General features: G+C 46.3%; 1 protein-coding gene across 5 annotated transcripts in view; it reads left to right on the top strand.

The window, feature by feature from the left end:
- Positions 1–12,144, top strand: part of SEPTIN9 (septin 9) — a 297,608-nt gene extending 285,464 nt beyond the window's left edge. For 4 of the 5 annotated variants that reach the window (XM_084838240.1, XM_084838239.1, XM_084838242.1 and 1 more), the window contains 4 exons: positions 759–854; positions 2,444–2,540; positions 8,632–8,683; positions 9,228–12,138. In XM_084838240.1, coding sequence (XP_084694366.1) covers positions 759–854; positions 2,444–2,540; positions 8,632–8,683; positions 9,228–9,366 — 384 coding nt within the window. In that variant the 3' untranslated portion in view covers positions 9,367–12,138. Of the gene's footprint in view, positions 1–758; positions 855–2,443; positions 2,541–8,631; positions 8,684–9,227 lie in introns of all 5 variants that reach the window. The other variant, XR_014788313.1, reaches the window with a different exon arrangement.
- The last annotated feature ends 1,459 nt before the right edge of the window (positions 12,145–13,603 follow it).

Raw genomic sequence — 13,603 nt, 5'->3', positions numbered from 1 at the left:
ATGGCTGTGGAAAGGGAGACTCTGTGTGTCACCCAGGAGCATTCTGGCCTCTGAATTTCCTGCCCCTTGCTTCTCATCACCTAACTCGCATGTTCAGACCCGCAACTAATAACTGAAGGAGTGCATGCTCTGACCTGACCCTGCTGTGGGTACCCACTCTTCTACCTTCCGTTGCTTCTCTTTGACACAGTAGTTACAAGACAAACTACTGTTTTTCTCTTTGCAGGAGAAAATCGAGCACATGGGCCAATTCCCCACCACGGTGCCTTTGTAGATTGGAGCAGGCAACTCAAGGGCAGCAGTGGAAGATCACTGCGCAACCCCTGTGTGACGCTGCGTTTAAAAACAGGGATCTAGGAGATGTCCAAAAAAACCCTCAAATTTTGACACTCCCCAATACTGCGCTGCACTTACTCTTTAATATGGATCTAGTCAACCATCTTCACAATGGACAGCCATGTTTGTTTCTGTGCTTTATTTTAGTAGATGTAGCCTTCCTTCCTTCGAGTGCAAGGCACTGTGCATAGGTTTCCAAGTCAATCTCCCATCCTGACACTGTCCAGACTCAGAGCTTCAGCAAGGTTACTACATCATGTGCCTTACGCCATGCCCTGGGACCGGTTGTGGGTAATGAGGACTGTTCCCACATGTGAAATTGCTCCAGATTGAGCACTCCTGGGAAAGCACTTTGAGTGAGTCCCTTTTGGTGGCATTTTTATCTAATAACATACCTGTTCTGTTCCCTGTCTTGTTCTTAGATCACAGCAGATCTTCTTGCCAATGGTATTGATGTGTATCCCCAGAAACAGTTTGATGAAGACTCTGAAGACCGACTAATAAATGAGAAGTTTAGAGTAAGTGAGCAGACCTTGCTTACCACCCACTAGCTTGGTCTCAAAGGCTTAAAGTCAGGCTTTTGGCCTGAGCCTAAAGCATCCTTCTTGTATCTATTTTACTTATTTGATGTATTTGTTATTCACCTTCTAAAATTCATTTTCTAAGTAGGGCCAGTCCTACCATTAGGCAGAGTTAGGCAGATGGTGATGAGGCAGGGAGCAGCAACAGTGTGTTGGAAGGACAGAGCTGTGTGTGCCCCACAGCCAGTCTTGCATCCCTGAGCTAGCTTGCTGCCTTCAGGTGCATGGAGGATGCTGTTCGGTCACCAATGTTGGACTAAGACTGAAAGGCTGACCCAGCTGGCTGCTATGTGTGGAATGGAGGGGGAGGGGGCTGAGCGCACCCTGTGTCCTTCACCTAAGGCAGCAAGATGTCTTGGACTGATCCTGTCTCTGAGCAACTTTAAAAAATCAAATAGAAAACAAAATTAAAACAATAAAATAGAGCAATTAGAGCAACCCAAATCTAGCATTAAAAGGATAAAACAAATGCCAACACCACTAAAAGTCACATAAATGAGCTAAAGCCAAAACTCCAATCAGTAACACTGTCAAGAGAGGCCAGTAATAAAAAGACGTGAACATGTGGTTTAAAAGGTATGGAAAAACAAAACTGTCTTGCCCTGGTGCTGAAAAGACATTAAAGTGGGTACTAGGTAAGCCTCTTGCAGGAGAGCATTCCACCAACAGGGCCATCCTCTGGACTTCAGACTGAGGGCGCGCTGAGAGAAGGGCCTCTGCTGATGATGGTAGGGCATGGGTCGGTAGGGACATAAGGGAAAAGGTGTTCTTTTAAGTACTGAGGTCAAAAGCTGTGCAGGGCTTTATAGGTCAAAACCAGCACTTTAAATTGGGCCTGGAAACCAACTGGGAGCCAGTGCAGGCAAAGAAGGACTGGCATCATGTGTTTATAATGCCTGGGCCCTGTTAATGATCTCACTGCCATGTTGTCAAGCCTTGGAAAAGAATAGGTAGTGAGGGACAATTTTGCTGCTAAAAGTCTGAGAATTCCTCCTCCCTCCTGGACAATTAACAAATGAAAAGCCAGTCCCTGAAGAAGCGTGTCTAGTTTGGCTATGACTTCTTAGCCTCTGGGGTTTCATTCACCCCAATATTTATTTATTTATTTATTTATTTATTTATTTATTACATTTATGTCCCACCTTTTTTCCTCCTTAAAGAACCCAAGGCAGTGTACATACTCCTCCTACTCCTCTATTTTGTCCTCACAACAACCACCCTGTGAGGTGGGTCGGGCTGAGAGTCTGTGAGTGGCCCAAAGTCACCCAGTGAGCTTCCATGGCTGAGTGGGGACTAGAACCCGGATCTCCTGACTCCCAGTCCAGCAGTCTAGCCACTACACCACACTGGCTCTGTGTGGGGAAACTCTCGACAGACATGCTATAGGGGATGATGGAAGTCTCAGAAATAAGGGGCGAGGGTAGGAGGAAGTAAAGCAAGCCATTTCCAGCTTTAAATACGGCTTTGATTAAAGGGAGTTGGATTTCATGATCCCCTGTTTCTGACAATCTGCAATTTCATTGTAGGAAATGATTCCATTTGCTGTGGTGGGCAGTGACCAGGAATACCAGATTAATGGAAGGCGAATTCTGGGAAGGAAAACCAAGTGGGGCACAATTGAAGGTGAGAGTCCTCGCTCCTCCTTGTTGCTTCCTCGCCATCACTGGGGCTTTAGATTGCCAAAGGAACATTTGAATGTGCAAAGATTAGGGATGGCGGAAAATTCTGCCACAGATCTCAGTGAGGTCAGTGAATGCACTGGCATTCGGCACCCTGAAATCCGTGGTGGAACGAAGCCCCCCCCCGCCCCACCACCCCACGAAAGGCGCGCAAAACGGAGCACCTACCTGGTGCCGTTCGCACTGCTTTGCAAATGGCTGCAACTGCGGCCGCCATTCGCTTCACAATTTTTCCCATGATAGGCTACGTAAATACTTATATAGCCTATCACGGCTAATGCAGGGATGCCATTTGCTAATGCAGGTACGCCCTACGTAAAAAATACGCAACCTATCACGGGGAAAAGAAGGGAAAGCAAATGGCGGCATTCCCTTTTTTTCGCCGTGATATGATAGGCTATGTAAATATTTACGTAGCCTATCGTGCCGAAAAAAAGGGACACAAATGGCGGTGGCTACAGCGGCCGCCATTTGTGTCCCTGCGCAGCCCAGCAGCAGCTTGATGTTGCTGTGGGCGGCCCAGGCTGGCGCCTCTGCGGAGTCGCCGCAGAGCAGAGCCAGCCGGCAAGGATTTTGGGGAGAGAAACGGAGCACCTCCCCCCCACCGTGGATGTCACGAAATCGTTTCGTACATCCCTAGCAAAGATGGCAACAGTTGCATGCATCACCTATTGTGTGGAAGTGGGTTTTGCTGCCCTCTGCTGCGCAGAATGAGAACCTTCACAGAATGAGAACCAGCTTTTGTGGTCGAGTTGCTCACAAGAGTGTTTGACTTGAGAAGGAAAGAGGAATCCCTTTTGGTCTCCCGGGGCCAAAGAGTCTTCCTCGGTGGTTGTTTTGCAGCCAGGTTGCAGATGGCTGGAACTGTCCACCAGGCAAAATAGAACTGAGGATAACAGAGCCACCACTCTCAGGAGGGATTGCAACACGAACAGCAACAAGAAGTGGCTGTGGTATGCTTCTTGACCAGGATGTTCCATTGCCCCAGCATTAATTCGCCATCTCCAATGCAGCCTCTCTCTCTTTATGGGAAAGTTGTAGACCGGAAAAGCGCAACGTGTGGCCCTCCAAATGTTTTGGCTGTCATCTGTAGCCAGCGTGGTCAATGGCAGGGGCTAAGGGGAGTTGTAGGCTGAAACCTCCGGACAGCCACGTGTTGCCCACCCCTGTTGTAGAGACGTGTGCTACAAAGTCCAGCCTGCAAAAAAGAGAGGTCCAGCGTCCTAGCCTTAGGGGTGGAGTCCAGTTGGGGGCTCAAGCTCAGTGGATTACTGCCAACGTGGCCCCCCAGATGCCAGCTCGCAGACCCCTGAGCCTGCTGACTTGGCGGGTGGTGAGTCAGGCAGGCTTGTGGGTTCCTGCCACCCCCACCCACCCTTCGCACTCTCCTTGCAAGGAGGAGAGAACGAGGGGTTGGCGGGTGGTGACAGGGGCTCCTGCTGCCGCCTGTCACCCCCTCGTTCCCTCCTTCCTTGCAAGGAGAGCAAGAGAGGTTAACAGGTGGCGGGGGAAGGAGTCCCCTGCCGCTCATCAACCCCTCGATGTCTCCTTGTGAAGGAGAGAACGAGGAGTTGGTGAATGGGGACTCTGGCAGCTGCCATTTTGCACAAAATGGCAGCTGCTAGGCTTTTTTCCGCAACTTCACTATTTTGTGCAAAATGGCGGCTGTAAATGGGGCCGTTTATGCTAAATTACGGGCGTAAATGATCCAATTAGACCATTTACGCCTGTAATTTTGCGTGAATGGCCCTATTCACGGCTGTCACTAGCGCAAAATGGGGGATTTTAGAAAAAGCCTAGCCGCCCTTTTGCACAAAATGGCAGCTGCCAGAGCAGCAGGATGCCCATGGACCATCCAGCGGTTCGCCACATGCAGCAAGCCAGGTCAGGCAGCTGGCAGCGGCCCAGTGAGCGGTGTGCAGGGTGAGAAACAGTGAGTTTGCTGATCCCTAGCTATCCTGTCCTGGGCTAAATCTACACTACTGCTTTCTACTGGTATGGAAGTGCACTGATAACTGATGGGGCACATTACACATTCTCTATACTGCTATTGTAGTGTTATTTCCTGCTTTTTATCCCTCATTATCTGAAATACTGCAACAAATGTCACTGTGGGTTCTACGAGGTATAAATGCACAGGAGGGATATAGGGTTACATCGTGGGATCGTGATGATATGATGCAAGGCATAGATCTGTCCCTAGAACTTCCAGAAGAAAGAGGCCCTCATCTGGGTTGAAGTGAGGCATTCTCCAGAAATTTGTCACTTTACTGCCTAGCAGACACTGTCACAGAGTAAGGAAGCAAGAGGCCCCTGGTAGAAACTGCAGCAGAGGGGCGGGAGGGCAAATGCTACTTGGGGCTACGCTAACACATGTGCAAGTCAACCTGCAGCTGTTTCTATTTGCTTATGTAAAAATGGATATTACATCCTTCAAGAGCCCGTGCTCCACTCGGAGCGGCTCAAAAGAATGTAAAGCTGCAATACAATATAAAATCATATATTCAGCAAGAGGAACAAGGAAATAGGAACAATATTAGAGAAACAAGAATGCTTGGAACTGCCTCCCAGACCTGCTGTGCGATGCCACTTCCCTTACTTCCTTCAAATCCCTGTTTAGCGCTGCCTCCGCTTCCCTCCTGTACTCAGTAAATCACCCGGCACACTAATGCTGCTGTAGAGGTAACAAAAAGGATTTCATCCATGCTATGTAGGACATTTGATATATAGCAACTGAAAGCTGTGGGAGCAACTGGGGTAATAATTTGCGGGGAGGTACCCCCCAATATTACCCATTGTTACTCTTGCATATATCTCGTCCTCTGTAGCAGCAATCATGGAAGACTCTTTAATCCTAAAGTGTTGAGAATAATGTGGACAAGCAGTATTATTTGTTTGTATCCACAGTTTTTATATCATCATTCCCTTGATATTTGTCACAATCAGATTGTGAGCCCTTCAGACATATAGGAGCACACAGGCATACACACACACACACACACACACACACACTTGCCCTGAGCCCTTGGGATCATCATAGCATTGCATCCTCCTTGACACAACATGAAGAGGAGAGGTTTCCAGAGAAACGTGTGCTGAAGTAACTAGGCCTGTATAGCAGCTTAGCAGAAAGAGATAGAAACCCATTTTTAACAGGATTAATGTCTATTTCATTGAGTTTGCCCTCCTTGCCTACCTGTTTCTTGGTTGCCCAGTCTCCCTCTGTTAGTGTTTCAGTTCTAACCAAAGTTTGTGTTTTTAAAATCTTGTGAGTCAGCAGAACGTGTTAGTGTTAAAACAGAGGTGCGTGGGGGATTTCTGGGCCAAAGGGCTGGAGTGGACAACTGTCTTTGCATGTTGTTGTTCTGAGACTTATTTTCTGGAGGTGGGGTGATGCTCCCCACCACTCATGGAGGATCATGTTTGAAGCAGGATATTTCTTGCTTCAGTAACACACCACGTTCCAGCACAAGTGAAAAATGGCTGCTTTTTCATGTCACTCTGTAGGCAGAAGCATATTATTACAAATGGCTGTTTCCTCTTTCTCACACCCCTCTCTGTATGGTGGGGAGTATCACACAAGAGAGAAAGTATGACCCAAACTCTACCTTCAAGTTGCCTTTAATTTAGTTTATTGCATATCTGCTGCTTTTTGCTTTTTGGAGGAATGGAAAAATATTTGTTGTTGTTCAGTCATTAAGTTGTGTCCGACTCTTCGTGACCCCATGGACCATAGCACGCCAGGCCTTCCTGTCCTCCGCTCTCTCCCAGAGTGTGCTCAAGTTCATGTTCATTGCATCGGTGATGCTGTCTAGCCATCTCATCCTCTGCCGTCCCCTTCTCCTTTTACCTTCAGTCTTTCCCAGCATCAGGGTCTTTTCCAGTGACTTTTCTCTTCGCATTAGGTGGCCAAAATATTTGAGCTTCAGCTTCAGTATCTGTCCTTCCAATGAGCACTCCGGGTTGATTTCCTTTAGGATTGACCGATTTGACCTCCTTGCAGTCCAGGGGACTCGTAAGAGTCTTCTCCAGCACCACAGTTCAAAAGCATCAATTCTTCGGCGCTCAGCCTTCCTTATACTCCAGCTCTCACAGCCAGACATTACTACTGGGAAAACCATAGCTTTGATTATACGAATCTTTGTAGGCAAGGTGATGTCTCTGCTTCTTACTATGCTGTCTAGGTTTGTCATAGCTTTCCTCCCAAGGAGCAAGTGTCTTTTAATTTCATGGCTACAGTCACCGTCTGCGGTGATCTTGGAGCCCAAGAAAATAAAATCTGTCACTGCTTCCATTTCTTCCCCTTCTATATGCCAGGAAGTGATGGAGCCGGATGCCATGATCTTAGTTTTTTAATGTTGAGTTTCAAACCAGCTTTTGCACTCTCCTCTTTCACCCTCAACAAGAGGCTCTTTAGATCCTCTTCGCTTTCTGCCATTAGGGTGGTATCGTCTGCATATCGGAGGTTGTTGATAATTCTCCCAGCAATCTTAATTCCGACCTGTGATTCATCCAACCCGGAGTTTCTCATGATGTACTCTGCATATAAGTTAAATAAGCAGGGTGACAGTATACAGCCTTGTCGTACTCCTTTCCCAATTTGGAACCACTCGGTTGTTCCATGTCCGGTTCTTACTGTTGCTTCTTGACCCTCATACAGGTTTCTCAGGAGACAGGTAAGGTGGTCTGGTACTCCCATCTCTTTCAGAATTTGCCAGAGTTTGTTGTGATCCACACAATCAAAGGCTTTAGCGTAGTCAAATGGAAAAATATACCAGTGTCTAAATGGAATTGCACAAGTGTGGTGTAGTGGCAAGAGCGTTGGACTGGGAGCTGGGAGATCCGGGTTCTAGTCCCCACTTGGCCATGGAAGCTCACTGGGTGACTTTGGGCCAGTCACACACTCTCAGCCCAACCTACCTCACAGGGTTGTTGTTGTGAGGATAAAATGGAGAGGAGGAGGATAATGTAAGCCGCCTTGGGTTCCTTGCAAGAGGAATAAAGGCGGGATATAAATGCAATAATAATAATAATAATAATAATAAGTAACCACTGCAGTAGAGGGTGTATGGAGAGAGGACACACTGGCCATGTTTATTCTGTTCCTTAAACCTAAGTATCCTACAGAAAGTTGTTCCCAGTATGGTAGTATATCTGTAGGTGGCTGGGGCATGGGGGCAGCTGCAGTCATGGAGTTCAAATAATTCAATGGCATCCCACTGGGAATGGTTGCACCAGTGTTTGTCTTCACTCACAATGGCCTCTACCACATCAGCTGCAGCATCAAATGACCCCTTCCCTTCCCACCCACCCGTTTCCAATACTGTTGTGAATCTAGACAAGCTACCTTTATTTTATTGCTGCTTTTCTGGTTCTGTATGTTTCTCTGAGTCATGATTCTTTTGGCTCCTTAGAGAAAGCATTTTCTCCAACTAGGATTTCTGTAAGAAGATAGTTGCTTCATTTTAAGCCTTCTGCTTCCCCCCTGTGGCCAGTCTTTGGTAACTCATAAAAGCAGCAAGGCCATCACCAAGCAGGTGCTTAACAGATTCTTGGAAACATGGCACCTTCCTGTTGGTGCATGTGCAAGAGGGAATAAATACACACACACCCTCCAGGAGAGAGAGAGAGAGCTCCAATGCAATGCCATTGGGGCACTATCTGAAGAGCTCCTCCTGTTCTTCTAATGCAGCCTTTCCTCAGCCTGGTGAGGATGGTTGAACCCAAATGGGTTGAACTTATATAGTTCAACCCCAGATGGGTTGAACTATAACCCCCGTCAGCCCCAGCCATGCTGGCTGAGGATGAGGGAAGCTGCCCAACACATCTGGAGGACACTAAGTTGGGGAAGACTGTTCTAACCTAATAGAGCTAGATCCTTAAAGGACACTGGGGGGTTGGGGTTGGGGAGGCTGTCCGAAGTATGTTCCAGCCAGCTGCTAGCTCTTTGTGAATTGACGTGACTTTTGGAGCCCTATCTTGCTCTTGAATTTCGATGTTATGCTAACATCCAGTACCGTGTCCTGCTTTTACAGTTGAGAATACGACGCACTGCGAGTTTGCTTATTTGCGGGATCTTCTGATCAGGTTGGTAGCACCTTCCCAAGAGGGAAGAGGTGGGAAGGGATCATTCAAGACACCTTAATTGTTGCTCCTGGAATTGAAGGGTAAAGTGTGTACAACTTTGTCTTTGGCATATATACATGTTATCTGAAGTCACATCGGAGCCGCCGTGACCTGATTGCTCTCTCCACAGCTGGCGAGAGCAGTTCAGAGTGATATTTGAGTGAGTGGAGCTGACCCTGCAAGAATTTCCCCGGCCAGCACTGACCTGTCTTGCCCTAGGAATGTGATAGAAGCAGCTGACCTTATACCGAGTCAGACCATTGGTCCGTCTCCCCCAATACCATCGTCAGTCTCAGTTAAAGGTCTTCCTCAGCTACGGGAGAAGCCCAGGATGAATCTGGGATCTTGTGTGTGTGTGTCCCCCTGCGCACAAAGTGTGTGTTTTGCAATTGTGAGATTGCCCTTCTCTGTCACATTCCAGTATCAAGCTACTGTTGATTTTGTTTCAAACATTAGAGATGAATAACAATTTTTAAAATATAACCACCTCTCTTCTTTCCTATAGGACACACATGCAAAACATCAAGGACATTACCAGCAGCATCCATTTTGAAGCTTACAGAGTCAAACGCTTGAATGAAGGCCAGAATATGCTCTCCAATGGCGTGGCTGAGAAAGAGGAGTTGGTGGCCAATGAAATGTAACACTCCAAGCCTGAGCTAGGACCCAATGTACTCTCTTCCTCTCCCCACCCCTGCTTTCTCTTCTTAAAAAAAAAAATCATATAAGCCTTCTGCTGGGGCTCCACTGTACTTTTCTCCTTTCTGCCAGTGATACCCACGCTGCTGATGTTAACTGACCAAATAACAGTACTTTCTCTAATAAATGTGGTTGCAGCTAATGTCAACAGGAACAGCTTTTCTTGGTTTCGTGTTTAGCGTTAGTTGCAGCCATCTTCGCATAGATCCTTCACTGTGATAAGCCAGAGCCCCTTTTTTTGGAACTCAGTGGAGGAACTCCCATTGATTGTAGCAATCTCAGGCTCTTAAGGCCAAGATGAACCTTGCCAGAAAGCAGAGACTGATATTTTCCCTTTTGGTTAATCTGGAATGGAGATGTATTTTCATAGACATCTGCCCTACTGTTGAAGCCTGGAGATTCCTCATGTTGTGCCATATAGCATGGGGCATGGCTGCATTCAAGAGAAAAGAGGATGCCTCACATTCCTTATCCCGCTCAAGCAGCCTCACCCCAGAAGGGCAGCATCAGAGCAATCCTGAAAGGTTGTGGCAGCTTTCTTTAGCAACTTTGTACAGTCTGATGAGAGGCTCAGATGGATGCTAGACAGGATGTGCCACAGCATCTTCCTCACTGCATGGAAGGAAGAGGAGAGGCTTAGAGAGGAGCCCATTTCTGCCTTCTTTGTTTCCATGGTTCAGGTCTATGGAAATCTTTCTGAGCCACTTGATTTACCTAGTGCCAAAGGTTTACTCTTTTGTAAACCGGGGGTGGGGATTGTTTTTGTTTTGTTTGCAATTTGTATATTTCTCTCTCTGAATCGCTCTCTCTCTCTCTCTCTCTCTGTATCTAACTCCATCCATTTCAGGTGAAGATTTTTATGACTAGTTATGGCTTTTAAAGTGAGGGTAAAGTGATCGAGAGATGAATTATGACCACATGGCACAACTTTACTCAGCACTAGGCATCTCTTACTCATACTCATCTAATCTCCATCCCGTTTCCTTTAAAAAGCCAGCAATAATAGGGAGCCACTTTTCTCACTAGAAAAGAGAAGGGGCCTACTGTGGGGTAAGTGTGTCGACTCTAATAAGGACAAGCTGTTCTTAGCAAGTGCAGATCCTCTTGAATCGCAGAAGGCATCCCTCTTCTTCTTCTCCTTCTTCACAATTTCCCTGTCCTTCAGAGCTGGAATCCCAAATCCTGCTGCCTTCCTAGAAGTGCATGTGTTCATTGCATGCGTGCATGCACACACTCAATTCAGGCTTCTGTTTAAATGCTTAGCGTATGCTTGCCTATTACAGAGGCTCAAACCGTTTCTGCAAAGCCAGTGTAGAAGAGCCCAGTCCTTAGTCCTCCGGCATCTTCTTCAAGAGGGCAGAGAAGCTGTTGGGGTTCAGGCTAGTCTAACTTATCTCAGTGTGCAATTTCTGTGTGTCACCCTTCGAACTGTGGCTAAAATTCCCCAGATGTGCATATGTAGACATGCTGTACACGTTGTTCATCATTTCCATGTGAAAAGCTGTACACCACGAAAATCTGACTCCAGGATCTAGCATGCATTCTGCAATGTACAGCTCTTGGTCAAGGTCCAGAGTAATTGAGAGCACCCTCGGAAGAAACCAGAAGCTGCACGGGGGCAATTTCTCCAAAGCAGTAGAAAGGGGGAGGGGATCCGGCATTTGCTAAATGTTAACCTGAGTCAGAGAGACAGAAGTCTTGTCCGAGAATGGCCATCTAATCTAGAAAGCCAATATATCCCAGCTTTCTCTTCTGTGGAGGAAAAAAATCTTAGTAACCAGCTCTGTAGAACCATCTCCTTTGTGCCATATGTTGTCACAGCTCCTTTTTGAAAGCAGAAAGCTCTGGCCAGGCTGCCCCCTTGTGGCGCCCTCAAGAAAAGGAGGGGTGTGCTGACTCCTGGCTTTCGTAAAAGGCGAACCTCCCATTTCCATCCTGCTCATTCAGGCACCAGTGTGACCCCCTCTCAGCAAGCAAACCTTAGGGGAATGCGTCACACCTTAACCCACCACAGTAAGATGCCAGCCGATGGCTGCCTCCTCTTGCAGGTGTTTCTAGTACAAGCATGCCAACTGATCTTCACCCAAGACTTCCTGTCTTGGGTGAAGATCAGTTGGCATGCCCACAAGTGGTTTTCTTTCCTAAATCCAAGTTGTCAGGTGTTTTGTTATGTTTCATTTGGCAATACATGCCCCTGGTGAATAAACTTCCAAATATTCTTTGCTCAGAGGGTCTCCTACATTTTGTGCTGCAAGTAAATCTAAACTGCCCTTTTAACTTTCATGTTGTCCCTCCCAAACTAAAAACAAAAATGGCAGAAACTTAACTGAGCTGTGTTAAGCTGAGGAAAATTATTTTTTTTACTTGCTGACTTGCTATATTTTAGCAAAATAAAAATTGTGTATTAACTAAAATATATATATTTCAAGTGTTTAAGACTATGAAATGGAGAACGTCATTTTTCCCCCCTAGATACACTTCAGCAAAAAAAAATGCATCATATCTTGTTTGGCAATATCGCAGCCAGCAAAAGCAAGACAAAAATGGCTTTCTCCTTTTATATTGTACTTGGGGCAGGGGGATACTGAATAAAACCAAAAAATTCATCCAAATCTATAAAAATGGCCTTTTTGAGGATTGTATGCATTATGACAAATTTAGTCCTGTTTTGTATAAATAATAGTGTTTAATATGTATTTCCCAAAAATAAATGTTTCAAATGGAAAATGTCAGGAAAGTTGGGTTGCTTTTTTCAGTGCTAAAGAGTATGGGCTCCAACCCTCTGGAGGAGATTTGGAGGGCATGGGGGAAGGGGTGCAGGGGTAGAGGAGAGGACACAGAAGCCCCATTCCACCAGCAGTATCCTTCTGCATGCAGAATGAGGTTTCTGGATCCAACCCTATATGTGCAAGTTAGGAGCCTTTAGTTGGGAATTGCCCCAAAGAAACAAAGATGCTTTTGACAGGAATTTCTTTGCACAAATGCAGCTTGCAAAATAAGTTCCCCCATAAATGGGCAAAAAATGTTACAGCAAAATGGATACACATTTGATCCTCCCCACCGCACCGCACCCAACTCCTTGCTAACACTTAGGGCTACCACCTTCTTTTGCATATACTGATTAGTTCAAGATTGAAAAACACTTGGTGGCAATTGAAAAAACACACACTTACTGTTGATGTAGTTGAAGATGCCTTTTGGGGGGCGGGGTTTCCAGTGGAAGCACAGAGTTCGTAAAGCAGAAAAACTCCTTGTTCTTCCCAGGAGAGTTCTCAGTGCAGGTATTTTGTTCTCTGTTGCTAGCAGCAGCCACTGACCTTCTCCACTGGAGACTGATCTTTCCCCCAACAGATTAAAGTCAGCATAACAATGGATTGTAGGGTTCATTTTCTCAGTGTTCTGGTGAGGGAGGGATTTGCTCCTTTTCCTTTATTTATTTATTTATTAATTTATTATTAAATTTATTAATCGCCCATCTGGCTGGTCATCCAGCCACTCTGGGCGATGTACAGCATACAATAAAATTGGTGGCTGGATGGGAAGTGTGATATCTGCACATTCTGCACTGGTGTCACAAGGCACTTCAGGTTAAATTGTGTGGTGGAGTTATCTGGCAGCTGAATTGTAGTGACTTGGGCTTTCTTCACACAGAGCTTTTAACCTGCAATTGAGATTGCTCCCTCACAGAAGTTTGCAGGCCCTTCACATGATGCCGTGAACCTCCAAGGCGTCTCTTGCACGAAATGCCCTTTGTTCCCTTTTTAAATGGATCACAGATAATGAGCTATCAAATTACCCCATTGTGTTCCATTTTAGTTCCCTCCATGAAAAGAGTAAAAGGGGCAAGAAGAGGAATGAGATCAATGAAAAATAATGGAAGACTCAGATACTGGGAGAAGGAGGGGGAAAGGGGAGGAGGGAAAGGAAGCAGGTGAAAAGGGAGTCACTGTGAACCTGCATTTAAAATGGAAACAAAGCCCCATTTTAAGTGCAGGATTTTAGGATGGTGTACAGATGCCTTTTGTGTTGCTGCTGTTGCAGAATTTTACCCTTCTGCCAGAGAACAGACACTGACTTTTGTTTGGGTGTTTACTACCAGAACACCAAAGTGTGGTGCAGTCAAGAGTTGCCAACATGGCCCCTCGGGACTGGACCCAGAACAGTAGGCGACTTTGATATTTA

Source organism: Heloderma suspectum, chromosome 2, assembly GCF_057233095.1.
Source record: "Heloderma suspectum isolate Gila_16-S chromosome 2, 16-S_ref, whole genome shotgun sequence".
Lineage (NCBI taxonomy): Eukaryota > Metazoa > Chordata > Lepidosauria > Squamata > Helodermatidae > Heloderma > Heloderma suspectum.
This window is presented reverse-complemented; position numbering and strand designations above follow the sequence as displayed.